The sequence below is a fragment of the Acanthochromis polyacanthus genome, chromosome 18, assembly GCF_021347895.1.
Source record: "Acanthochromis polyacanthus isolate Apoly-LR-REF ecotype Palm Island chromosome 18, KAUST_Apoly_ChrSc, whole genome shotgun sequence".
NCBI classification, from domain to species: Eukaryota; Metazoa; Chordata; class Actinopteri; family Pomacentridae; genus Acanthochromis; species Acanthochromis polyacanthus.
In genome coordinates, this window is record NC_067130.1 from 5,652,486 (window position 1) to 5,679,656 (window position 27,171).

The following is a 27,171-nucleotide window of genomic DNA, read 5'->3' on the forward strand; positions in this document are numbered from 1 at the left end:
GGCTGTCTCTGTAAGTAAGCCAACCTCCACAGACCTCCTTGTTAAAAAGTCCCAAGTTTACACTCGAAATAAACAAGTTTAAGATCTGAAGTTATGGTCTCTTTAACTAATATCCCCATGTGTGACAACTGTATGGCAGCAGATGGTAATTTGTAATAGAACTCATCCATTTGAATTGTTTCAGTATTTACGTGCAGGTACTGAATTAGTGATTGTGAGTTTATTAGTCACAGCACGGACACAGCAAGAGGATAAGATCTGTAGCTGATGATTTTCTTTAGATGCATCCCTTTTTTGCAGACTCATAAATAAATGTGTGGGTACCGCTATCCGTCTCGGGTGCTGCAACTTGCCAGCAGCAACTCCCATTAGTGAGAGGACATAAACAAAAAAAACTTTTTCAAACTTCCCCCAGGCTGTTCTGCTGACTGTCTTTGAATCTCAGTGGCTGCTTGTTTATTGGGCTGAAGTTGACAATGGCTGGCATCCTACCACTTCCTGTAACTTTATCTCTTGCAAGTGTGAAACTACCGGGAGTCCTCGAAACACGGGATGCATCTCAATTGTGGCCCTCCTCCTCCTCCTTTATCTGCTGGTCCCTTTCATCCACATTTTTTCACTTATCTGACAGGATAAGTTGAAGCAAACCTAATCATAATCTCATGAACAGATGAATGGATGTGTGGCTCCTTTCATGTAGTGGTGTGATCCAGCTACAGATTAAAGGCAGGCCATGCTGGGAGTGGGAGACATCGCTGAAGTTCTCTCTAAGTTGCTGAATAGTTTTTCTGCCCCTCCTCCTCCCATCTTTGATACTTCAGTGAGATTCCCTGCCTCCTGTAATTGACATGCGTTTGAAGTACATTAGCTGGCTAGTCGCACTTAAATTTCCTTTCTGAGTTCACATGGCCGCCCACTGGGAACGAAACCTTGTCAGAATTGGCAAATATGTGGATTCAGTGGGGGGCGACGTCACATTGACAAGACTTCAGAGTCATGATGTGAACGTTCACTCGCTTTTATAATTAGATATGCGCAAGATATAGTGTTTCTGCTGGAATATGGACAGTTTTTTTTTCTTGTTTGATTTCTGTATTAAGAAAGGCGGTGATGACAGGGTAAACATTTAACAGCACAGATGCGGTGAACTGAATCATTAACAAATATTTGAACAGAAGTATTTGCTTAAAATATTTGTCAGAGAAGTAACTTTGAATATTTTGGCACAGTCCTTGCAAATAATCACGTCACTGTTGTCGAAAAAATTACCCCTTAAATAGTATTAAATCTGTGTTGTTTAAAGTATTTCTTTTTTAATTGAGATCGTTTAAGCTGCTTTGTGTTGACAGTTTCTCTTTTTTCCATAAGAAAGTAGAAATAAGACAGTTTTTGGTTCTAAATCACGTTTCATGTCTCTCTGAAATGGTTTTAATGCATGTTGGTGGGTTGTTGTTTAGCAGTTTTCGTCTTTGTAGCTCCTCACCAGTGAGCTCCAGGACTGTTGATGGCTTTAACAGGTCTCGGTCTGGCAGCAGCTGCTGTTTTCAAGTTGAACTTCATGCAGCTGCTGGCTATACCTTCTCTCTTGGTTTGTTTTTACTCATTGCTGTGGTGATGTGTTGCTTTGCTACCAGCAGCACAGTCACCACACTAGACAGGTGTGTAGTGCACTGCCACAAACTGCGCAAAACACTGGCATACAGTGCAACCAAATGTGTGTATATGTCGAACTCATTGTGATGCAGCTCTTATTCTAGCATGACAGAAGCTGTTTATGTACAGCCACTGTAAGACCATGACACATTAGTGCTGACAGTGGAGTCAGGATCAGGTCTCGTGTCTTCTTTCTCTCTTCAAGCTCAGTTTCAGCTGTCTCCTTGACAGCAGTATGCATGTGTAGTTGTGGAAAAAGCACCGGAATAATATAATACAATGTACAATGTGTTGTTAATATTATCACATAACAGAGCTTATACACAGAATGAAACCTTCATTGTGTATCAGCTGTTTTAAAATGCTGACAAAATAGTTTCTGAGAATCATCATCAGCAGTGTCAACCTGCATAGGGAGTTTCAGCAGCCACTACATAATGGCAGTCTAAATAGATTAATTTAAGTGCAACGTTTTGCAGCAAATATAGACTCATTTTTCCCAAATGATCAACCGGCAGTTCAAATTTTTAAGGATTGTGCATTGCAGGATGATGTCAAGCATTATTGTTTGTATAAGAGATGTTTAATAAGAGATATCTGTGCTCTTTAGTTTTCTTTCTGACGTGATATTAGCCTGCCTGGCATAAATGATTTGCGTAGTTTGTCGTGTTTCCTCTGGGCTGCCACATTTAATAGATGATTGTTTGGGTCCTTTATGTGCTTTCATCTCTGGAAGTCTGAGGTTAGTGTTCCTTTGTTTCAAGGCGTGGCACCCACACCCTCAGATTTATTATCCAATAGATTTAAAACTCAAGTCAATCACTTGTCCAATGATAAATGTACACGTGGTTTATGTTGTTTTTATGTATATGACTCATGTCTTTGTCCACTATGACTCGGATGAAGGCTCAGTATTGTTCTGTTTGCACAATTTAAGGATGTCAATTGATCAGCGTGCTGCAGTTCCTTTCCTGCTCTTAAATGTTTTGTTGCCTATAGCAGTGGCTATGTGGCAAAAGTTGTACTTTTTAATATAGAGTAGTCGATAATGGGCTCAGTCAAGATCATTTAGTTTTATCGCTGCAGTTGACTGCTCTTTCACACCTGGGGATCTGGATCTACAGTCTCAGAGCTTCCTCAGGTCCTTTGCCTTCCTTCCTCCAGCCGTGACCTAAAAATTGTCCCTCTGGTCTTCATGCAGTCTCTGTAAAGATGATTCAAGCAGTGAGGGCAGCGACTCTTTGATCAAATGTCTTTTATTGATTGGTCGCTTAATCTCACTGGACATTAAAAGGAGCAGCCAGGCTTTTGTAGGAGACAATTTTGCTGTAATAACAATCTGTCTCTTAATAACTCTAATTCTGTGGCCAAAACACGAATACAAACGTACCATATTTTATTAATACAAATAAAAAATGCATGTGTGTGGAGAATCTGAATCATGAATATTTCCTGAAGACATCTCTGACAACTTGGTTATTTCTTTTTTTCGCAGCCCAAAAGGTTTTTCATTTTACTTTTATCTTGACTAATTCGGAAAAAAAATACTTAACTGTTGTCCAAAACAGCCCCACAGTCACGGTTCTGATTATTATTCAGCTTGAGCCCAAAAAGGATGTCAGAGTGACTCTGCTTGTGGCCTTTCACAAAATATTAGGGCTGCTGATATTCTGCTTTCATTGCTTGCCAGCGTCTGTTCTGTTCTTTCAGTGATAAACAAAACTGTCCGTTTCTGTTATTTCTGTCAGTCACATTTTGTCTGCTTCCTATTCCCTCATTATAGCTCTGTTTTTATTAGTCATTGAGTGATTTTGCAATAATTTTTTGATGCATTTCAGTAAATGTCTTTTCATTCCAATTCATATTTGTACAGATTTGTTCTCTCACTCCTCTGTCTGTCTGGAAAATTTTTTATGATTTTATGCAATCTCGGTGTCTGACTCCCCTCCTTCCATCTTCCTGTCTGATAATGAAATAACAAATGTACAACTACATTTGTGTTGTTTTAATGACAGTGTTTGTTTTCTCTCTATTTTCAGACTGCCAAAGGCTACATCCTCTTGTTTGATGTGTTGGGCGGAGGAGATGACAAGTACCTCTATGAGCCTGTCTATCCAAAGTGAGTGCAGCACACATTTAAACTCACACATGCATTGATTCAAACATGCTTAAAGAGCCACCTAACCATCTTTATGATAAGTTATATCAACAAAACACAACAGCGCTATTTTTGTGTTGTTTGAACTGATCAGTTAAAATGATGGATATCTCATTTTTCTGGTGATTTACAGTGAGGTTATTGCCTGTACAGTAGTTTCATGCAGCCAGACTATTTTCTAACACTGGCACACACTGTATAGGATGGTCTACCTGCACTGCATAGTCATTTTACTATTGGGGGAAAAATGATCTACCATGCAAATACCTTTTTTTTTTTTTTTTTTTTTTAAACCAATCACAGTCTTCTTCGACAGAGCTAAGAGCTAACTTCCACAATGGTGTTCACTCAAAATAGTGATGGGGGAAATTGTTTTGGTGGACGGTACCTTGAAATTTTTAGCATGTAGTTTGCTGCCTGAAGGTTGTTGTTGTTTCCCATAGTAACGGTTGAAAACAGTCACATGTAGATCGTGAAAGGGGAAGGGAAAGCTGCGTGAAATGTGCGGCCAATGACAGGATTATACCTGAAATCTTCACCTGATTAGTCGTACTTGCTCTAAACAAACACAGATTTATCTTATGCAAACACTTAGCTTCGACTGCTTTTCCCTTTTAGGGGATTTTTTTCTTGCTGCAGCCTATCTTTGAATAATATGACAGGTTGACCATTGTCTACCCTAATGGGTGTAGCCCTGTTTCACTCTTACTGACAGTCAGAGAAGGGAATCTGGCATTAACGTGTGTCTGATCCAATGAGCATTTCATATTATTTGATAATGTTTCGGGTTTACAGATCCAGCCTTAAACCTCGAGAACTACACATAGACTGGACTAAAAACGTTTAGCTGCATCTCCTCAACTATTTTCTCGTCCAGAATTGCTCAGCCTTCTGCTTTATTTTCTTATTGCAAGGTGTTATTAGTATTACAACAAGTTCTTGCACCGCAGTGTCTTTGTTATTTACATGCGCTTCCCCATGAGATTACATTAGGCGGCACACTGCTTCTTAAACTCTCCCTGTGGCAAAATAACAGTAATAATATCCTGTAGTGTGGGTTCTAATATTATGTCCCACTCATGTAGAATGTGCTCATCTGAACGTGGAGAGATGAATATGTGCAAAGTGTCTGCTTATGTGTGTGAGGCAACCTGAATTCAAAGTCTGTCAGGATTTTAAAGCTCCTGTAATGTGAGGCCAGCCGAACGCTCGTTAAGCCAAGAACCAGCTGAGCGTCATTAGCAATCAACCGGCAGCCGTCTGTCCGTGGAAATAAAGCCTTTTTTGTTTGCTCATGACCAAATATGTAATCTTCTGTGGTTATATGGTTGAAGCCAGTGGTGAAATTGGAGCTGCAAACTTGTGCAGTTATCACAGCATTTTAAAAGCATCCGAGTATAAAGCCATATTGGTCTCTAATGAACTGTCCCTAAACAAAACTACACAGACGTGCACTGGTTTCAGAAAGTGTTCAGACTACGTAGGGCTGAATGATCTGTCGAACTGCATTTTTTTCTGACAGATGTTGTAGTTTGATATGCTAAAGTCAAGGTTCAGTTCAGTATTTCCTGTGTAATAGATTTAAAACATCTGGTGTAGCATCACCATGAGACACTGTCAAAAGGAGAACAGCAGGAATTTGTGAAACCATTGACACAACAGTTCAAACTCTGGGTCAGGCGCACTGCAGAAAGTACGAGGTATGCCTATTAAATTACAAGGTTGGGCTCATGTTGGTTGAACCACAGCATGCATGTCTGACATACATTAATCAATAAAGTTCCAGTCTGCTCAGATACAATCAAATTACAGCGTTAATCTCATTTTTCAAAAGACACCTCGTATACCCCAAATTGCTGCTGCCACGATTTTCTAATTGCTTTGTTTGATAATATTTGACATTTATGAATTGATCAGTCATAATTCGGACCTCCTTAGCTTTCGCACACTTTCTTTGGTTTCTCATAAATGCTCACTCAGTGTAGGTCAGTGAGACAAAAAAATCTACACTAATGTTAAGTGTGCAAAAGGTGAATGGCTCTGAATGCTTTCCGAATTCCCTCCGCGTTCTTCAGGGTGTCTGCTTTTCCTTCTTCCTTTACTAATCCTCTAATTTGTGTGCTTGGTATCAAGAGTTTGTGTGGCATTGTGTTTGGGTGTGTGTGCCTCGCATACCTCGGCAACATACCAGCAGAAGTCGGGCAAGTTGGGGCATAGTCGATGATCTTTGTCAGTTCCAGGAATTAAAAATGATTTTGAGTTGGGATTTTAGGATTTCAGCAGGTGTATTTTCATATCTTTTAACCCTTTAACACTTAAGGCTCATGCAGGTACCCTGGATTTTTTTATTATCCCCCGCCTCCACGAAGTGGAAAAGGGGGATATAGGTTTGGCCTCCGTCCGTGCGTCCGTACGTCCGTCCGAGATGAAGGGGACAGCTTTTCTCGGAAACTATTACAGCAAGGATTACGAAATTTAGTGTGTAGCTTCACACCATGGACACCTTTATCAAGTTCGAAAATGAGACCTGTGCGATAATATTTAACACAGTTATGGCCCTTGATCACTATTTTGGATATAGACTTATATGAAGGGGACAGCTTTTCTCAGAAAGTATTACAGCTAGGATTACGAAATTTAGTGTGTAGCTTCACACCATGGACACCTTGATCAAGTTCTAAAATGGGACCTATGCGATAATATTTAACACAGTTATGGCCCTTGATCACTATTTTGGATATAGACTCATAGACATCACATGTGGCGGGGGATATTGATGACCATGTCGTCTTGTTTGGACTGTAAAGTAGTCAGAAATCATACTATGAGGGATTGCTTTTTACCCTTTTTTTCAGAACAACCTAAGCTTTCAATATTTGGCAATGTCTGACATAAACTATGTGTTTAGACAATAGTTTAAAAATTGACTTGAATTTTTCAGGATTTTTCTAAATTAGGAACTGGAGTTGAACATGAACCAAATATTAGACAACGAAAATGTAAAATATGAACTATAGTAAGTATTTACAAAAATTTTAATTTTAAAATACTTAAAATGTGAGCGGTGCCACTCCTCTGGGTTTTTGTGATGGACGTCGTTGCACATGGTTCCTTTGACACACCGTAATACCCCGTAAAGTGTATCTTCTCTTCTTTCAGGAACTGTTCCAATTTTGTCTCTAGCCTCAATGGTTGAGGAGTTTCGGTAATTTAAATGCAAATGTGCCACTGTGTGTCACCGGTGATCCCTGTAGTTGTTAAAGGGTTGAACTAATATGTGTATTTGGGATATTGTGTGTGTTTTTTTTCACAGAGGAAGTCCTCGTGTGAAGGTGACACCCGGTTATAAGGAGGAGCAATGTGCCCCCGCTCTGTCTTTAGAGATGAAGAAGCCTGTGGACCTGGAGGCCCCCATCACCAGGTAGATGCTTTCATGTGATCTCTTTCTCTGTTGTGTCTACCTGTTTGCCTCAGCCTCGCACAAACACCACTCCGCTCTCACTCTTGGCCTTCAGTTTGTCATCACACTTGCACAGGCAGAGACGCCTACACTCACTGAACCCACCGAAAGATTTACTCTCGCCGTATCGTAGTGCAAGCGCTTGCTGTAAACTATAAGAGAGTGCGATGAATCATGTTTGTTTGTGTCCACCTCCTTGTGTATATTTCCATGTATACATATTTTCTGGTCATTTCAGATCATGTAAATTAAACATTGGATGTTTTCCATTTAAAGCCCTGAAAACTACAGTTTTCATGGAATCAGTGTGACTCCAGTTTAGTCTGGATTTGTACATTTTGAACATTTTGCAGCTACGCTTTTGCTGAAGCAGTTCACCAGTGGCTGTTTAAAGGCCTTCCTCCATTGTTACTGCTGTTACAAATGAATAGCTCTTTGTGTGTCTGTGAAGGGAATTTGGCGTGAAAAAGTCTCTTCTTCCTCTAATGGAAAGTCAGTATTGGCAGTGAGCGATTACCGAGGTGCAGTGGGACGCTAAGCTCCTCTACTGTCGTCTGTGAAGGCAGAGGCCTGCAGAATCGGCAGAAATGGAGGGTTTGCTGAGAGAGGAGAGTGATGGACAGATGAATGAGGATACATGGATAGGTTTAGTGATTGATGGAAGGAAAGAATGATAGAAGATGCATTTTTGATTTCATTGTTAGCTGAAGGAAGTTAAGATTTGCCTGCAGCACAACTGATTTAAATCAACTTCATGCCGCATGTGTGGTTTCTGGACAGTGTTTTGTTAGATAACAGGGTTTTCTGACATAGAATGGGCCTTTTGAGAGTGACTCCACTTGTCAAAAAGCATGACAGCAAAAATAATGAGTCTGTGTTACCTTATTCAGCAGGATTCTATGCAATTTTCCTTTTTTACCATTTGATAGGCAAAAATGTGTATTATGCTTGGATAAGTGAAATCGCAATTAAGAAAACTGGTGAAAAAAATTACATTTCTATATTTATTCTTAGTACTTATCATTGTGGCGCTGGTAATATACTTTTGGGACTGGCTTAAGCCTCTTTGGGGAGGCACCAAAAACGCTTTGATGCAGAAAAACCCTAGATAATCACAAGGTATTTTGAGAATGCAAATTTCCTGACCAGATTCCATCAATCTGTTTGACGCTGTTTAATGCTTGTGTGACTCTGATTGCTATCATGTTCCCTCGTGACAAATCTTGCTGTTGTTCCTTCTAAATGGGGTGTGCCTCTATTGTGTTTCCAAACGCATGAAAAAGCGCATTCATTTTTTGCTCAATTTATTTGTTTATTGGCTTGAAATCAATTGAACAAACAAGACATTTGTACATTTTTAAATCAGATATCAATTAGGGCTGTAGAATTATCATTTTTCAGTACTTTAAGACAATTTATACACATATCAATCAATTAATCAAGAAAGCAGCCGTTGTAGATGAGTATACTGACATATAAATATATAATATTCATTTCTCAAATATACAACCTAAATTATAATGCAGTTGATGAAGAGAAATGCCTTTGATCAACACAGGAGTCTGTTCGATAGGAGCCAGTTTACAGTAATTTGATTTTCTCCTGTGTGGCACTTTGAGTTATCTCATAGTTTCTGTTTTTGTTTGTCACTCACCTTCCCTTCTATCACCCACACGTCATTCGAGCTGGAAGCCTTTGTTCACTGAGTGACAAGAACTATCTTTTTGTTTGTCTTGTGTTTGTATTGTCTGTGTCTTTCGTGTCCCTCCGCTCATCTGTCGCTTCTCCTCCACTGTTTGCTCTTGACAGAGATTACAGGGTAGTCATCTGAATGAGAGCACTCTGTTGGCATTTCACAGACGCAGCTTGATTGTGCGGGAGATGAGTGGGCGTCTCCTGCTGTGGAGCTGCAGTAAAAGACGTCGCCTCCTCCACACTGTCAGTCCACTGCGCTCAAATCCTTCGCTTCTTTTCATTTCTCCGCTTTGTGACTCCTCTTGGTTGTGCTAGTGGTAAACCTCTCAGACTTTTTGGAAGACAATGAAGCACTTTAACGCACACAAACACACTGTTGTTTGTTCCCCTGTGTGTTAGAAGACAGTGAGCCCTGGCAGTGGCAGCGATGTGGCCTCATCACAGCTGGCCAGTAAACCTTTCAGGCTTCACTCAGGGCACAGCTGGATAATGAATAGTCCACTGTTTTCCAGCTTGTTATCTCGCTCCCACCCGTTCTACCTACCTCTGCAGCCTGTTGTGTTTTACTCACTCCTCTGCTGTTTTTTTTCAAATAACACTCATTTCTGTGTGTTTTCTTATTCCCATCAGCCTGCAGTCCCTCCGGGAGGACTTACTGGTGTGCACCGCTGACGGCTACCTCCACGTGCTGCACTGGGATGGGCTGGGCAGCAACGGACGCAAGGCCATCTGCCTCACTACAATCCCCTTCTCACTAGACCTGCAGTCGGCCAGAGGTTAGAGCACACCAAGGCACACAGCTGAAGAAAGGAGTGCAGACAGTCAATAGCTAATGCAGGGGGTCCTCGACTTACATCGGAGTTCTGTTCTTGTGGTGTGATGTAAATTGATTTTCGCCGTAAGTTGGAACTCTGATGAAAATGTAAACAAAGCTGTTATTTGCATCACGATATCTGTCAGTTTGCATATTTGTACAACTACACTATCGACAAACAGTCATTAGCTCACACTGAAATGTAACTCGGTAGGAAATTACTGACGAAGATGTAAACAAAGCCGTTACCTGCATCACCGTATCACTTATGCTTGGGAGCTGTAATGAAGTTAGCAAATGTAGCATAATCCAATGTGGCTGCAAATGTAAACAAAGGCGTCTTATAGCGCCATGTAATGACTGTACATACAATATTCATCCGCTCTGCTCGCCATGTGACTACATATCCATCCGCTCTGCTCGCCAACTAGTTCCTCTGAACCAGTTCCGATAAAACGACGAAACGTTAAACCAAGGACCGACCTGAAATCAGTTCCGATATAATGACGAAACGACGTAAACCGAGGACCTCCTGTATTGGAGAATTCCTTATAAATCACCATAAAATTACATAAACGAAAATGGTGAATTCTGTCCAGCTCACATATCCCACCATATTCTCTGTATGATTGTGTAGGTGGCCCCTCTCTGGACCTGGAGGGAGTGTATATACGTTGTATGGAGTACTGTGTGACCCTGGACGGCTTCGCTGTGGTCCTGAGTGACGGACGCCTCGGTTTTATCACACCACTCTGCAACACCATCACCACAGATGTAAGAATACTCAGAGACACAGGCCACATCTCCACGAATACTTGTCTCACAGTGACATGTTAAAACAAAAGTAATATCCATGCACACAACCAAATGTTTTAGCTACATTTTAGAGATAAACATGAAGTAGTGCAATGGTTGGTTAGTTGTTCAAAATACTATAGAAGAACAGCAGTGGCCAAAAGTATTTACCAAGATTCCCTCAACTGCACAACAAATTCAACAATGTCTGCAGCCCAATTCATTATCTATATTGAATTAACCACCTGTAATCAAGACGATGTTTTTGTTTTCGTCACTGTAGACGGTCACATGATATGAGCCTGATGAATTAGGAAATGAAAGTAGAAATATAAGTGAACATAATGTCTGAGTCATAGTTTCCAAAAGTCTTAGTTTCTGTCTGTCCAGACTACAACGCAGGCCCAGAGTTTTCTAACTAAAACAGAGTCAGCACTTTTCCAAAAGCATGTTTTCTAGAAACTCTGGAACAGCGTAACAAAGCAGGAGTTATGTTTCTTAAAATGAAAATATATTAATGTGAGTGTAGTCAGAGGCGATTGATGCTAAAAGCTCCAGATTTTTGTAAAAGGCGAACAAAGGCTACAGTCCCAGATCATGAAAAATGTATAACTTTCACAGCACTTAATAGCTGTTTTAGCTGCAGAATGCCTGAGCCCATGACTATAGAAATAGAATGCAATAGAAAGACAAATAATTTCCCATCACATTACAGGATATCTGCATGTCTGTAAAGCCAAATTTTAAAAAGTGTCAGCAATATAAATATGTATAAGATGACTTTTTCAAGTGTGCCAAACAAGTTGTACGTTACGTGTAAGAGCTGTGAATGTCCTTCCCTTTTAGAAATGTTTTATTTATTGACAGCAGCACCAGTCACTTCTGTTTTCCCACAAACGAGACAAACAGAATTACTTGAAGAGAACAATTACCCAAGCAATTTTTTTATTAATGTCATGCTAATATGACTCAGTGCAGAGCCTGCGGCTATTACTTATCTTGGCAGGATGTAAACAGAAATGACTGTATTTTCAGGATATTTTTTCTCATCCAAAAAGGGCAGAAGGAGCTTAATATTAACATTTTGGCTTGAAATTATGTTCTAGAAATTGGACTGTGGGTGTTGAGGTTGCCATGAAGATATAAATGCGCATTCAGATATAAATGTCAAATTAAAATCGTGACCAGGCAGTTTTGAGTTTCTTTTGGACATTTTTATATATAAGGAAATAAAAAGACTTTAGTGAGGTAGCTTTTCAAACACTATGCAGACCTGAAACTGGCACCATTCAGTTACTTATAATTCATCAAGGTTTCTTGTGTGTGTCCAGCAGTTGCAGGGAGTTTGGGCAGCAGACGTGACTGATGGTACCTGTGTGGCCGTCAACAACAAGTACAGACTGATGGCCTTTGGCTGTGCCAGGTACATGTCCGCTCAACTGCCTCCCTCCGTGTCTCTATCTTTACAATACGACGTTGGGAAGAAAACCTGGGTGTGTTTGTTTGCGTTTGTGTGTTAGGGGGAGATTGTTGTCCGTGTGGTGTGTGTCCAGTGTGAGAATCTGTCAGTTTGTATTTGCAGAGGCAACCTAGTGTGTGCTTGTCAGGAACTTCTCGTGGATTATGCAATCTGCCAGGTTGGCAGGAATTTCTCTCCTCACTGCTTCCTACTTTCCTTCAACATGTTTTGCTACAAGTTTTTGTACCTTGCGGAAACAACATGCACACACACACACACAGCAAAAGAATTCTCTATATGAATGTTGTCACGGCAGTCCTTTGAAAAAGAAAATGGAGCCTAAAATCAAACTCCTTTGGCACCCTTCATGATAAAAGTGGTTGCTACTCTAATCAAGCTCAGTGATGAATGAGGTAGACTAAAATGGCATCTGCAGAAATCAGATTTAATCCTCTGTGATTAATCAGTACAAATAAATACCTTGGCCTTGTGTTGTTAGTGTGGAAGTATGTGCATGAATGTGTGTTTGGCTTAATGTTCAATCAAGTGCGCAGAAATTCTGTGAGTGATTCAAAGCTTAGAAGTGTCGCTTGGATGTAACGGCTCCAAATTAAAATACATGTCACCTGAAGCACTTCCTGGTCCTTGAAGTGTCTGGCTTTGATTACAGGCGATATTTCTCACTTTATCCAACAGGTTGTGACAATAGAAGTGTCTTTGTTCTCTTTACAGCGGCTCAGTGCTGGTGTACATGATCGACACCACGACAGGATCCATGCAGCTCTCACACAAACTAGAGCTCACCCCAAAACACTATCCAGGTATCTCTCATTTACCCTCCATTGCCGTCTCTTATCTGTCTCACCTTGTCTTTCCCTCACACAAATTCCTTGTTGAAATAACATAAATTCCTTTACTGTTTTCCTTTACGGGCCTACATGCTTATGTTTCCTCCTGGTTCATATCAGTTTGTCACAGTCCTGTAACGTGACCAAGACCATAGCTCCCCCTAGTGGCTGAACTGCCACATAAGTCCAGTGTTGTTTAAACAATGAAACCAGCTGATGTTTTGCTGTTTCCTTACAGTTAAGATCTTAGCATCAAAGCAACTCACTTAGAGTCCCACAGAATTTAACCTGGAGCTTATCCCAAACACATCAACACACTACAAATAATTATTTTGTCTTTGGCACAATCCTCTTCTTTTCTCTTTAAATAGCAATAGTTATTTATTGTCTGGTGATCAAAGAATATCTATATAAGTTTATGTGCTCATATACTCTTGAGTTCCTTGCACTTGTCTCAGTACATAAATTTTCTGCTGCTATTTTTACTACTATATAGTTTATTGTAATATAATACATATATTAGGATTTAAAACTTTATTTATCTTTGATGGGAAATTCACAAGCTCTCCAGCATATTAACTCTGCAAAATAGTTTAATAACCTGATGAACACTTGAATGCCTCAATTCCTTTCTGCATAAGTACTTTGAATTTTGGCATTTAATTTATTTAGCGCTTTTGTGCTTTTGCTTAAGTATGAATTTAATTGTGAGTATAAGTAATTAATTAATTCTAGTCCACAAACAAGCATTCTCTAAATTAATTAACAGTATCATATTATATAAATATATAGACTCCCATAATGTTTTATCTACTGTGATATGTATAGTCGCATTGAAATCATATCTAATTATAGTATAAATTGTCATAATAAGTTGATTGTTTTATCAGAAACCAGCACTTTTAAGGGCAAAAATGGTTATTTTTCAGTGGCATGCAGGAGAAAGAAGCGATTTGTCCAGCCATTGCTAAAATTTCCATTAAATAATAATTGCTTCTCACTTCGTGTCATTTGGAGTTCCTGCTCCTCAGAAGATGAAGAAGATGAAAAAATAATTGAGCTCAGTGAATTAATGAAATATTCAAAACTTCTCACAGTTACTAAATCTAGCATGAGTGAGATAACAAGGAATATTTGACAGCTTTCATGGGTAATCTCGTAATGATGAAGAGCATAATGAAAGATGTTTTAATATGAGGAAAGGCAGAAGTTTCACCAGCGCAGAGATCCACTCAGTTTCAAAGTATAAAATACAGCAATAGCTGAAATATGAAATCTTTTGACTAAATTCTTTGCCTTTTCAGACATCTATAACAAGACAGGCCCTGTCAAGCTAATCTGCTGGTCACCTGACTACAGCGTTGCCATGGTTACATGGGAGTGTGGCGGCCTGTCGCTGTGGAGTGTCTTCGGAGCTCACCTCATCTGCACTCTGGGAGAAGACTTTGCGTGGGTGGACACACACACAAATACAGCCCTACACACTTCACACATCATTTAATACAATTTCTGAAAGAAATTTCGTTTCCTCCCCTCAGGTATCGTTCCGATGATACCAAGAAGGACCCCCTTAAAATCAGCTCTATGGTATGTGGCTTTAGTAAATGCTCCACTACAGATGGTTGAGTTGTGGTTTTGTTTTATTGTTAAATCCATTCTTCACTTAACCATTCGAATTTCATCAAATTGCTTTTCATTGAAGTGAAACGGAACTAACACAAAGGCTGAACACTATTAGTTTTTTGCATCTGTTCCAATCACAGTAATGAGATTTGTTTTTTTAATTAAACTTATTGGGAATATGAATTTCATCTGCTCTGTTTCCATTTTTTGACCCTAAAACTTGCACTCTGCCTCTTTCCAGAGCTGGGGAGCGGAGGGCTATCACCTGTGGGTGCTCCCTTACAAGCCAGAGAGGAGGAGACCAGAGGAGCAGCAGGATGTGGAAATGGTTGAACCCCCTCCCTCCTCCCTGCAGGCCGGTATACTGCAGTTCCACTTCATTAAGAGTGCCCTCACAGTCAACCCCTGCACGGTGAGAGCGGCAGTGGAAACATATCACCGCACACACTCACACTAACGCACGCCGGCATTAAACTTTCATGGTTTGTTTGCTCCTCTCTCGGCCATGCAGAGTAACCAGGAGCAGGTGTTGCTCCACGGCGAGGACCGCCTCTACCTGACCTGCGTTGACCCCTCGCAGATCCATAGCAGCTCTGACGCACACCCGCACACACACATACACCCACGCGACGGCAGCCCCATGCACCACCCTCCCAACCCCGACTCCTCTCTCTCTCAGGGACTCAGCACTTTACTGGGACACAAGCACTGGCACGTGGTCCAGGTGAGGATGTGCAGTCATCACTCCTGGTTAGGTGTGATTTATACAACAGTGACAAGAGTTTGGAAATATTTCTTGGTGATAACATTGTAGCCTGTGTCCATATTTGGACAAAGACTGAGCTTTATTTACATTATGCTACATTACATTGTGTTGCATTATGATCTTTGTATTTGTATCCAAATGTGTGTTGTACTTTCCTTGCTTTCCCACCCCTCCCTCTTCTCCCAACCCTCCCCCTTGCCCTCCTCTGTCCCTCTCAACCCGCCCAGCCAGCAGGCCCCCCTATATAGAGCCGGGTTCTGCTTGAGGTTTCTTCCCTGTTAAAAGGGTGTTTTCCTTGCCACTGTCGCCTTTGGGCTTGCTCTGGGGGTCAGGCATATGGGTTCTGTAAAGCGTCTTGAGACATTTTGACTGTAATTGACGCTATATAAATAAAATTGAATTGAATTGAATTGAATTTTATAAAGCAGCTGGGTGTGTGTAGCCTTAAGTAGGAAGCTTAAACGGTAGATTCTTGTTCCTATTGTCCTGTACACTTTTCGTGTGTGAAGATTCATGAATTAATGCTCTGGTAAAAATTCCATGAGCATAGTGGTTTCTTCTAGATCAAAAAAGCACATGAAGAATTGGCAGAACCCCCTGATAATATCTGCTAATAGACAGTATTGCAGTTAATAGTGGTAGCAGTTCATTGTGTTACTTTTTGTTGCATCACAGAGGAACTTAATTGAATCTTAATTTTTTGTTTTCCTCTAGATTCACAGCACATACCTAGAGAGCAACTGGCCTATAAGGGTAAGTGTGTGTTTGAATTTGTGTTTATTGGTCCATCATGTCAAGCGTTAGGACAGTTGTTAGACACAGAAACGTCTATGAAATCATCTTTAAAATTCCACCTCTTTAGTGCTGAGCTTTCTGATGTTACATGTGATTTCATTTTAGGGGTACATTCACAGACTAAAACCTGTGATATTCCTGTGTTTACAAAGTAAATTCCTCCTGCTGCAATCTCAACTGTGTGCACAGAAGCAGAGTTATTGTTCTGCACGGTGCAGGAGCTAAAAATACAATAATAGAACCTCTCCTGTTCTTCTTAGAGAAAATTTGTTGTTGATGTGGGCCTGCAAACATTTAATTTTATCTGATATATAGTTGTACAAACAAACTCCACTTGAAATACGTCATCTAAGTGGTAGCAAATAGGAAATGTCAGTTAAACTGTCAACACTGTTACGTTTTATGACTTTAAACGTATGTCAACACTTGACTCTGTCATATTGTTTGCTCATGGATGGCTCTGTGTGTGTGTGTGTGTGTGTGTGTGTGTGTGTGTGTGTGTGTGTGTGTGTGTGTATGTCTACAGTTTGCAGCCATAGACACAGCAGGCCAATGTATGGCTGTAGCAGGGAGGCGGGGATTTGCACACTACTCCTTATTCACAAGGAAATGGAAGCTGTTTGGGAATATCACTCAGGTATGTTGATGCTGTTCATTGGACGATAACAGTCAATAGAGATCCTGCTTTGTCTTAAATAAGTGGAGTAACATACAACGTAATTGTAGTGAAATGTTTCAAAGCTGCAGAAATAGCACTATAATCTGTATTGTCAAGTTTAAGGTTAAATGTTTGTTTGGCTGAAATCATGGGCAATTGTGTATTTATGCCCACGTGTCTCTCTGTAGGAGCAGAACATGACGGTGACAGGAGGTCTGGCTTGGTGGAATGACTTTGTGGTGGTGGCCTGTTACAATTTTATAGACCAGCAAGAGCAGGTGAGGATGAAGCACCCCTTACTTTGTCAATATTTCTTATCAAGCCAAGTGTTTCATGCTCCCTATCATGATTCTAGACGTGTAGTTGTGTCTCATTGTGATTTCTCGATCTGTTGATACCAGTTGAGGCTCTATCAACGCTCGTCCAACTTGGACAACGCCTTTGCCTCTGTCACAAAGCTGCACTCGGACACTCTGCTGCTTAACGTCTTCAGAGACATGGTCATCCTGTTCAGAGCCGACTGCTCCATCTGCCTCTATAGCATCGAGAGGAGGAACGACAGGTGGGCTCCAGTCATAACTTCAGAGCTTCACAACACTCAATTACATGAATCTTTTTCTAAGAACAGTCCCATCTGCTTGCAATCTGCCAGACATTTTTCTTCCAGTTTTTCTTTTTGTACTTTGTAACTTAAAAAATAGATTGCCTGAGGAAGAATTTTGGCCAATCCTCAAAGTTCCAAATATCGAGGCAACAAAACAAATGCTAGTTCTATTGAGAAATGATGGTGTCATTTCTGAACTGGTTCGCGGTTCTTCTGACACATTCCAGCAGCAGGGAAATCCCTGGCATCAATAGCCATGGTATTGTTAGGTAATAGTGTTACTCAGCTACATTTTCCCTTGGGAAAAGAGGCTTTAGTAGAAGCTTTTGACATTAAACCTGTCACGTGCCAGAACTGGGCCTCTGCTTTTTCGTCTGGCCGGCACATTGACTCATGCCAGCCTCGGAACTAAAGGACTTTGTCAACTGGAAGGACGCTGTTAAAACGCAGACCTCTACCAAGGCCAATAGTCCCCTCTTCTTTGATATGTGGTTCTCCAGCCAAACCCCCTTATAAATATCTGGATAATTCTCTGAAACAAGTTGGATCAACTCCAAAATATAATAGGTTATTTTTTTACTCATGCTCCACCAGCAGATTTCAGATTATTTCAAAGTTTTTAATTCCCATTTATTTAGTAAGTATATTTAGTAGTATTTAGCAGTGGTAGATTTTGCCTAGGTAAATTAAACTGGGCAATATTTTAAAACGCTGCATCTTTTAATGTGTTTGCTGGCATTTTGAGATGGTCACCTGGCAAATTGAAAATTGACAGGTGAAACTGAGCTTTTGCAATATCACTCGTGTTAAAATATTCCCCCAGTATCTTGTGTTGCTTTCTTTGCTGCGTCATTAAAGTTGTGATTCTGACTTATAATGTGTGAACTTGCAATTTCAGTCCAAATCCATCAGCCAGTGTGGAGCTCCTGCAGGAGGTGTCGATGTCTCGCTACATCCCTCATCCGGCCCTCGTGGTCTCAGTCACGCTCACGTCTGTGCGCACAGAAACTGGCATCACATTGAAAGCCCCGCAGCAGGTACCACAGCGACACACAGACACACACACTCACCCAGCTATAACCAGAGGTGTGTTAATGCTTCTGTAATGTGTGTCCATGCCAGGCCTGCATGGCAGAGAGCATCATGTTGAACCTGGCTGGCCAGCTAATCATGCTACAGAGGGACCGTTCTGGACCGCAGGTACGAGATAAAGAGACCCCTGCAGTCAACAAGAAGCTGGTGAGTCCAGACACCACCCCTGGATTTTCTAAATTTTAACTCAACATGTTTGGCGAAAAGTTAATATTGCAAATAAAGCTTAGTGTTTCCATTCACCTTGATCACCATGCAGATTAACTGTAATCACACTTTAATTAGTTTTTGGTCTCTGCAGTTGTGCTCGTTGTATTAAATCTGCAGCCTCATCTCAAAGTCATCTGTGACTTTCCAGCTTTTAGCCAAACAGAATCAGAAGTCATCTCTTCTTGTAGTTGAGAAAAGTAAAGGCTGGGTTATGCTTTCCGCACGAACGCGACGTGAGGAAATGAGATGCTTGGAAATCCACTCGAGAGAACGTGACTTTATACTCCATGCGACGTCTGCTCCCAAACTGCAGGGGGCAGTGTATCGCAAACACACGCCTACCTAGTCTACTCTCGTACTAAACTAGACACCACTTAAGAAATGACATTTTAACGAATAGTTGCATTTAAACGGTAAATTTTAATTTCACGCCATGAATTGTTCATAACCCGGTTATCACAGTGATCTCTGTGATGAATGGTATATATGCCTGTATTTCTGAATTTCTGCTGCTACGAACTCCTGTTCTTCTGCCAGTTTTCCGCGTGTCTCCGTCCGCCTTGTTGGAAAAACTTGTGAGGGGATGTTTCTGCTAAAATTATGTAATTTGTCCGCGCCAATGCATTAAGCATAAAACAAGCTTTACTCTTCCACAAACCTAAAGCATCTTTAACAGCATGTCAAGTGAATAGCCTTCATTTAGGAAATCCCTCTAACAGTTTGTCTTTCTCCCCCAGCTACCATTTTGCCCTCCTGTGGTGCTGGCCCAGTGCGTGGAGAACGTGTGGACCACCTGTCGCTCCAACAAGAAGAAGCGCCATCTGCTGGAGGCCCTGTGGTTGTCCTGTGGAGAAGCGGGGATGAAAGTCTGGCTGCCGCTGTTCCCCCGAGACCACCGCAAACCCCACTCCTTCCTCTCCAGGCGCATAATGCTGCCCTTCCACATCAACATCTACCCTCTGGCCGTGCTGTTCGAAGATGCCCTGGTGCTGGGAGCAACCAATGAGACTGTGCTCTACGACGGGCTGCAGGGATCCTCAGAGCCACTGGAGGCGCTGTTCCCCTACTGCACCGTGGAGAGAACCTCCCAGATCTACCTCCACCACATCCTGAGGCAGCTGCTGGTTCGCAACCTGGGCGAACAGGTATGTGCAGCGACCTGTCCCGTATCGACTCAGATCAAACACGCTTCACTTACACAATCTTTAATCTTTTTGTTTGCATTCTGTAGACCATTTAGGAGATCATATCATGAGATTGTTTGCATCAACAGAGTCACAAAGTTCACTCTTTCCTCTCACAGGCTTTGATGCTGGCTCAGTCATGTGCCTCCCTCCCCTACTTCCCGCATGTCATGGAGCTGATGGTTCACGTGGTGCTGGAAGAAGAGGCGACATCACGGGAGCCCATACCTGACCCTCTGCTCCCCACCGTGGCCAAGTTCATCACAGAGTTCCCCCTCTTCCTGCAGACCATCGTCCACTGTGCCAGGAAGACAGAGTACGCTCTGTGGAACTACCTGTTTGCAGCTGTGGGAAACCCCAAAGATCTGTTTGAAGAGTGTCTCATAGCTCAAGATCTGGACACAGCAGCTTCCTATCTGATTATACTGCAGGTATAATAGGACTGAGCGCCCATGTTAACACACACTGCATGCACCTGGTCACTTAACTTTTTATAGCATAATGCAGGAGTTACTGGACATTTTCAGCCTCAAGCAGTGATCTATAAAACTCCTCGTCTTCTCTCTTCTCCCATAAAGAACATGGAGGTTCCAGCTGTGAGCAGACAGCACGCCACTCTTCTCTTCAACACCGCACTCGAACAGGGGAAGTGGGACCTCTGCCGGCACATGATCCGATTCCTCAAAGCCATCGGCTCAGGGGAGATGGAGACTCCGCCCCCGACACCCACCACTCAGGTGAGGAGCTTCACATCGTTAAAGTTCTTCCTGTTTTTCAGTCAACCTGGCTTTGAAAATCAGTGAAGGAAAAGTTACAAGAAAAGGAATGTAATGCAACAACCTGACTGGAATTTTCCTATATATGGGAAAAAATTAAGGTTGTACAGACTTAGACTTTATTAATCCGCAGAGGGAAATTCTGTAAATTCTGCCTTCATATGGATTTTCTGAATCACTGGTGTTCGTAATTTTCATGGCTTAGTATGCATCTGTCCACATTGAAAAGCTAAAAATCTGTTCTATGGATGCACTTTTTTTTCAAGCCAATTTCAAAATCTGATTTCAATGGCTTAGTGTGGATGATGATAATATTGTACAAAATATATGGTTAATTTGTAATCCATTTGACATGAAAACACAATAAGAGACCTGAAAGCAGACAAATGATTCTAATATCAAATTAGTTGTGGCAATCACATGTACTCGATCTAGTAAATACTAGGGATGTGCGCGACTAGTCGTTTAATCGTTTAACCGCCTACTCATTTATTAAACGTTTAGTATTTTACTAGTCGGTTAAACGCTGCATTAAGCACCTTGTTCTTCGCGCCTCTGCCTCGGCTTCTTTGTTAACAGGCTGAGCAGCCAGGGAGAGAATTGCTCCTCCTCCCCTCCCCCGCACACGTAGCAGGGGGCGGGGCCACACAGTTTGGGGAAGAAAGTTTGGAAAGGTAAAGTGGGAAGATGGCGACGCTCCCGCGTAAGAAAATCAGCACCGTTTGGCAGTATTTTGATGCAGCAGATGACAACAAGGTCGCCTGTCGGCTGTGTAAGCAGAAACCAGTGTTGCCAACTTAGCGACTTTCTAGCTAAATCTAGCGACTTTCCAAAGCGTCCTAGTGACTTTTTTGTCAAAAGCGACTAGCGAAAAAACTAGCGACTTTTTCTGCCGTTTTGGAGACTGACAGGAAAACTCAGATCATTCTGCAGTTACTGTCCTCAACAAGCAGCAGGTGCTGCTGTGAGCTTCTCCCCCTCCCAAAGCACAGGCTGTCAGTCCAGTAACCCCACAGCAGTCCCAGTGTCTGATTAGAGGACATATCACTCTGCAGCCAGACGGCAGGTGAATCGCGCATGCGCAAAGTCACTACAGATCCCTTCTCGACTTGCGGAGCGGGATATAAATGAAAATGTTTCTTCACTGTCATTATGTGGCTTTATAGACTAGTCGGTGGGGAAATTAGTCGAAATTCCCATCCCTAGTAAATACAGTGTCCCAAAAAAAATTGACATCATTTGAGATGTCCGTATCGGAGTGACTACATGATCGGGAGAAATGATACTTAATAGGATTTATTTTGGACATAATGTGTTTTATTTTACAAATTTCAAATGAAAAATTGTGGGGGATGGTAATTTTGTAAAGTTCCAAAGTTATTACAGATGTTCAATGTGTGCACCACTTTAGCGCGGCATGCATCAAGTCGGTAGTGGAGTTCTTGCCGCACTTGCTGCAGCATGTCATGTGTAACATTCTCCAGAGCTTCAGTGATTCTGTTCTTGAGTTCCTCTACACATGTGGGAAATGGTGGGATATAGACCAGTCCTTTCACGTAACACCACAGAAAGAAATCGCACGGTGTTAGGTCAGGTGAGCATGGGGGCCATTTCAGTAGTACGTTATCTCCATCATTAGCACGTCTAATCCATCTTCCTGACAGATTCTCGTGAAGATAAACTCTATTATTAGATGATGAAATGATGTCAAATTTTTTGGGACACCCTGCATATAACTTCTTTCATGCTGTGTACCCACAAACGTTGTCAAACCTGTAAACGTAAACATTTGTATTTGTCTTTAGGAACCGAGCTCAACAGGTTTCGAGTTCTTTAGAAATCGCAGCATCAGCTTGTCCCAGTCAGCCGACTCCGTCACAACAGGAAAGTTCAACCTGCAGAAGACCTTCAGTATGCCCACTGGAGCTTCTGCTAAAGGGTACGCACATGTTAAACAGTGAATGTGGCTGTTCTGCTTTGTTCGAAGTCTTCTCGCTATAATATCCTCCTCCTTCTGCCAGACGGGATGTGGAGTGTGCAGAGAACATGTATATCGACATGATGCTCTGGCGCCACGCCCGCCACCTCCTGGAGCAGGTCCGCCTCCGTGACCTGGGATGTTTTTCCGCACAGCTGGGCTTCGAGCTCATCGGCTGGTTGTGTCGCGAGCGGAACCGAGTGGCTCGAGTTGAGGATTTTGTCACAGCGTTGAAGAGACTCCATAAGGATTTCCTCTGGCCATTTCCTGTTATTCCTGTGGGAAGCCTCAGCTCGCCACTGAAGAACGGACGCTGTCGCACAGGTGAGTGAGCAGAGTCAGATATCACTGAAAGTTTCAGTTCAAACTTTAAAATTACGCTAATATTTGCAAAAATGAAAAGAATGCTCTTGATATTGAAACCCAAAGAACTTTTGAATACTCAATTGATTGAGATAACTTAGTATGCATCTGTTATTGCAGTTAAAATGTCCTGATGATATGTATAACCTATATTCCTCATGACTTTTCTTACCATGTGAACTCCAAACATTTTTTTATGTATGTGCTTAATGTTCTTCACCTCTATGGAATCAGCACAACCATGGCTAGAAGTAGAGAGAACTCAAAAGTTTATTTTGTTCATTATAACAAGGTTTTAATGGTACAAACCAAAAAACAATGAAAGTTGAATTTCTTATTTATTGTTTACTTTTTTTAAAAAATCTGAAAAGTAGAATCAACATGTGCAACATTTTTCCAAGTGCTCACAGGTGGTGCCAACATTGAGGAAAAAATGTGGTTCTATATAATAAAGTCACCTTACTACTTCTAGTTTTAATTTGTTTTCTTTCTGTTCTGTGCTGCTCAGCGTAGTTCAGTTAAAAACTCAGTGAATTTTTGTCATGAGACTGTTAGTCACTTGTGGCTTTTCAGCTGTGATGAGCAGCTCAGATTTTTTATTATTTTTTTTACAGAATCTGGTTACAGCCAGAAGTTTATTTCTGGCAAATGATTAAACGAGTCATGTAAAATGAAGTGATTTTGATTAAATATAGTTTTAAGTTTAGGTTTGGTTACTGCTCCCGACAAAACCCAAAGTCGCACGAGAATGACTGTGGGATAGTTCAGCATCAGATGAGTCTTCCTGTTTTTGCGGTTTCTGTTAAAGGTATAATTTTGCTGATTGATGAAATACAATAGCCTGCCAAGGGTTTAAGAACACAGTAGCTGGTCAACATGTATGCCCCTGCTGACATAATAATTCAATTTTGACAATAACCATAAAAGGAAAATTTTAAAAGATTGTATTCAACATTGAAAAAGTAACTTTGTGCAAAAAATTAAATGTAAAATGCATCTTAAAAGAGCATTTCCTATTTCAGTGATAGAAGTATGGCACAGATATTGAGCAAGCTGTCAAAAATGAACGATGTTTAAGGAGGTTATACCTCACATTTTAATTTCATTGGCACCCCAGATTCTTCCTCATCTCACTCACAGAAAACCTACCCAGGAATTAGTCTGATTCTTAGACCCTGTGAGTGTTTACAGCCCCATCTTTATTCCAAATCTGGACCAGATCAACTCCTAACCTTTGTTCTGAACCTGCAACATTTAAAGCCTATTTCAGATACAATAAAGACCAAAATCTCATGAATATGAAGCGACTTTAAACACAGGATGAGCTCAAACAGAACAAAGCTAAAAATAAACATTTTTATCACCGTACTTAATGCTCTTTTTGGTCATTCCTCCAGTGCTGAGCACACGGCTGCTGAAGTCCCAGTCAGCTGACAGCCTGCTGAACAGCGACATGGACACGGCGCCGCCCCCAGCAGCTCCCACCAACCACACCTGGATGGACGGACTCGGGCAGAGGGCCAAAGACATGGACACAGCTTCATCAGCTCACTCCAACCAACACTCACCGCAGACACACGACGCCTTCCTGTCGCTTCTCACCAACAAAGGTAACCAGACCTGAGCAGTTAATCCCTCTCATTAAAAGGCCCTGACGCAGACACAGCTCTCATCCACCTTTTGTCGTTGTTTTAAACTGCAGTCAGATGAAAAACAACCAGTTCACTGTCTTGGAGAGAGTTTAACTTGAAAAATATGGTCAGATTCTTTATAACACCAGCTCAGAAACGATTCAGGGAGAGACAGGCTGCTTGCTGGAGAGGATGCGGACATTCAGGGGCAAACCATTATCATGTGTTTCGGGGGTGTCCTACGATTCACAGCTTCTGGAAAACGATCAGAGATAGCATGGAGAAGGTTTAAGAATCAAGATTGATCTTTGTTTTCAGGTCTTATACTTTGGTAAGATGCCACCTCAACTCATTGGTTACCCTAAGATATACTTGTCTAGAATTCTGCTGGTTGTCAGCAAAAAAGCCGTTACAAAAAGCTTAATATGTCAGGACCCACCCTCTGTAGAAGACTGATTTAATGTGGTGCATGATATTTATGTAATGGAGAAATTAACATTTGCAGTGAGACTCAAAACAGATTTGTTTGAGAAATGTTGGAATGATTGGATTGAGTTTATCAGCCCACATAGATCAGACTTTAACCCTCGTGTCATACTGCGGGTCAAAATTGAGCCGTTTTAAAATTTGAAAATGTGGAAAATGTATATGTTTTCTCAGTGAAACTTCTGATGTCCACATTGTCAACATTTTTGGGAAATCTTTGAACATTTTTTGGTGGAAAAAAATGTTACAAATGTTTCTTAAGAACATTCACATAAAAATGTTTTTGTGAATGTTCTTAAAGAAAATATTAGATGTTTTACTGATATGTACGTAATCATTTTAGATATTTTGGGGATTTTTTGAAAGGTTTTTACCAATTTTTTGAAAATATTTGCAAGGATTTCCTTGCCACATTTGGGGGATGTAAAAAAAAAAAATCGAACTTTGAAGGAAAACTTTTAAGCAATTATTGGAATTTTCTTCCTGAAGGTTTTGCAAATTTTCAGAATTTTGGGGAATTTTTTTGCTGAATTTTTTTATTTTTTTCAAAAAAGCAAACGATATTTTCTGGAGCCCGTAAATGAGGACAACGGGAGGGTTAAATGATGTAATATGAGTTGTAATACGACACCCCTGCTTCTCTGCTGCACAGGTTTATTTGTTTTTTTATTTTGTTTATTGTCTTTTCTGTTTTGTCGTTTTTTTTCTCTTTTCCTGATGTGTATGTATGTGTTCTATTTTTTATTATTTTTATACACTCGTTCCGTATATCTGTTTGTTTATAAACTTGAAAAACAGTTTGCAGTGTACGTTTGTAAGGTATTGTGTATCTGCTGACTTATTTATGGAATAGAAAGAGAATTTCCAATAAAAAAAAAACCCGCGGTCAGCTTTTATGTTGTTGTTTTTAACCTCTTCTTTTTCTTCTCGCCCCTCTAGTGGAGGAGTACAGCGTCGGCTCGGCCACAGACCTGACAGAGACCAGCTCAGTGGTGGACGGCGATTGGATGATGGTCGACGAGAACTCCTCCACTCTGAGCCTGAGCCAGGCCGAGCTGGAGCACATCTCCATGGAACTGGCCAACAAAGGCCCACACAAGTCACAGGTGCAGCTCAGGTGAGAAACGACTCTCCTCCTGGATTGCCACACCAGTCTTCTGTTTCTGTGTGCTTTCATTCAACATTCGCTGCGAATCTCTGCAGGTACCTCCTCCATGTGTTCATGGAGGCCGGCTGTCTGGAGTGGTGTGTGGTGATCGGCTTGATCCTGCGGGACGCAAACGTCATCAAGCAGGTGATCAGCTTCCTGGACAGCCCAGAAGTTCCTCCAGAAACTGTGCAGAGTGTCCGAAACGGCTTGTTGGCTGTCGACACCTGGGCCTCCACTGACTGGTGGGTAAAACATGCAAACTGCCAGTCAAAGTTTGAACACGCCTTCTCATTCAATGCTTTTTATTTATTTGTATTATTTTCTACATTGTAGATTAATACTGAAAATTAATTGTTTGCAGCATAACTATATATGTGCTCTTTTATAGTTTTGATGCCTTCACTGTTAATCTAAAATGTATAAAATCATGAAATAAAAACCACTGAATGAGAAGGTGTGTCCAAACTTTCTACTGGTAGTGTATTTTAGGTTCTCTGAATGTGTAAATGCAAAATGTTTTTCTTATGTACCGCAAATTAAGGATGAGAATATGCTTACTGTATTGTGTGAGTGACCCTGCAGCATCAGTTAACGTGTTGGATAAACCCTGGTTGTGGTAGAATAACAGAAATAAGCGTCTCCTTAGCACTTTTCCGTCCTTGACCGTGATGTAAAACATCAAGAAAAGATGTGAAGATAAATGAGGACACAAGAAAAGACAGCCCACGGTGCCAATTTCACACAAACTTGCATAATCATTTGGCGGTGGATGCTGTTGTGGATCTGCTGTGGGTGGAGCCTTGCTTAAATGTTGCTACCACAAATGCACTTCCTGGCCAAAAAACAAAAACACCACCTGGATTTAACTAAGCAAACGGATAAGATCCTTCCATTGGGTAGTTACTGCAGTGATGAATATGTTTCATCTGCAACAACTTATTTAAGCCTAGCTGATGCAGTGAGGAGCTTCTCA

The 27,171-nt window shown here is 41.2% G+C and overlaps 1 protein-coding gene across 2 annotated transcripts in view; it reads left to right on the plus strand.

Annotated features, from left to right (window-relative positions):
- Positions 1–27,171, plus strand: part of ric1 (RIC1 homolog, RAB6A GEF complex partner 1) — a 47,024-nt gene that overhangs the window by 16,342 nt on the left and 3,511 nt on the right. Inside the window, exons 3-26 of one of the 2 annotated variants that reach the window (XM_022215460.2) lie at positions 3,693–3,772; positions 7,125–7,232; positions 9,597–9,742; positions 10,418–10,554; positions 11,907–11,998; positions 12,767–12,855; positions 14,187–14,331; positions 14,421–14,469; positions 14,747–14,917; positions 15,017–15,229; positions 15,986–16,024; positions 16,593–16,703; positions 16,913–17,002; positions 17,126–17,286; positions 18,227–18,365; positions 18,451–18,567; positions 19,368–19,775; positions 19,934–20,245; positions 20,393–20,551; positions 22,396–22,529; positions 22,612–22,892; positions 24,329–24,541; positions 25,988–26,165; positions 26,252–26,440. In XM_022215460.2, coding sequence (XP_022071152.1) covers positions 3,693–3,772; positions 7,125–7,232; positions 9,597–9,742; positions 10,418–10,554; positions 11,907–11,998; positions 12,767–12,855; positions 14,187–14,331; positions 14,421–14,469; positions 14,747–14,917; positions 15,017–15,229; positions 15,986–16,024; positions 16,593–16,703; positions 16,913–17,002; positions 17,126–17,286; positions 18,227–18,365; positions 18,451–18,567; positions 19,368–19,775; positions 19,934–20,245; positions 20,393–20,551; positions 22,396–22,529; positions 22,612–22,892; positions 24,329–24,541; positions 25,988–26,165; positions 26,252–26,440 — 3,761 coding nt within the window. The remainder of the gene's footprint in view (positions 1–3,692; positions 3,773–7,124; positions 7,233–9,596; positions 9,743–10,417; positions 10,555–11,906; positions 11,999–12,766; positions 12,856–14,186; positions 14,332–14,420; positions 14,470–14,746; positions 14,918–15,016; positions 15,230–15,985; positions 16,025–16,592; positions 16,704–16,912; positions 17,003–17,125; positions 17,287–18,226; positions 18,366–18,450; positions 18,568–19,367; positions 19,776–19,933; positions 20,246–20,392; positions 20,552–22,395; positions 22,530–22,611; positions 22,893–24,328; positions 24,542–25,987; positions 26,166–26,251; positions 26,441–27,171) is intronic. The other variant, XM_022215469.2, reaches the window with a different exon arrangement.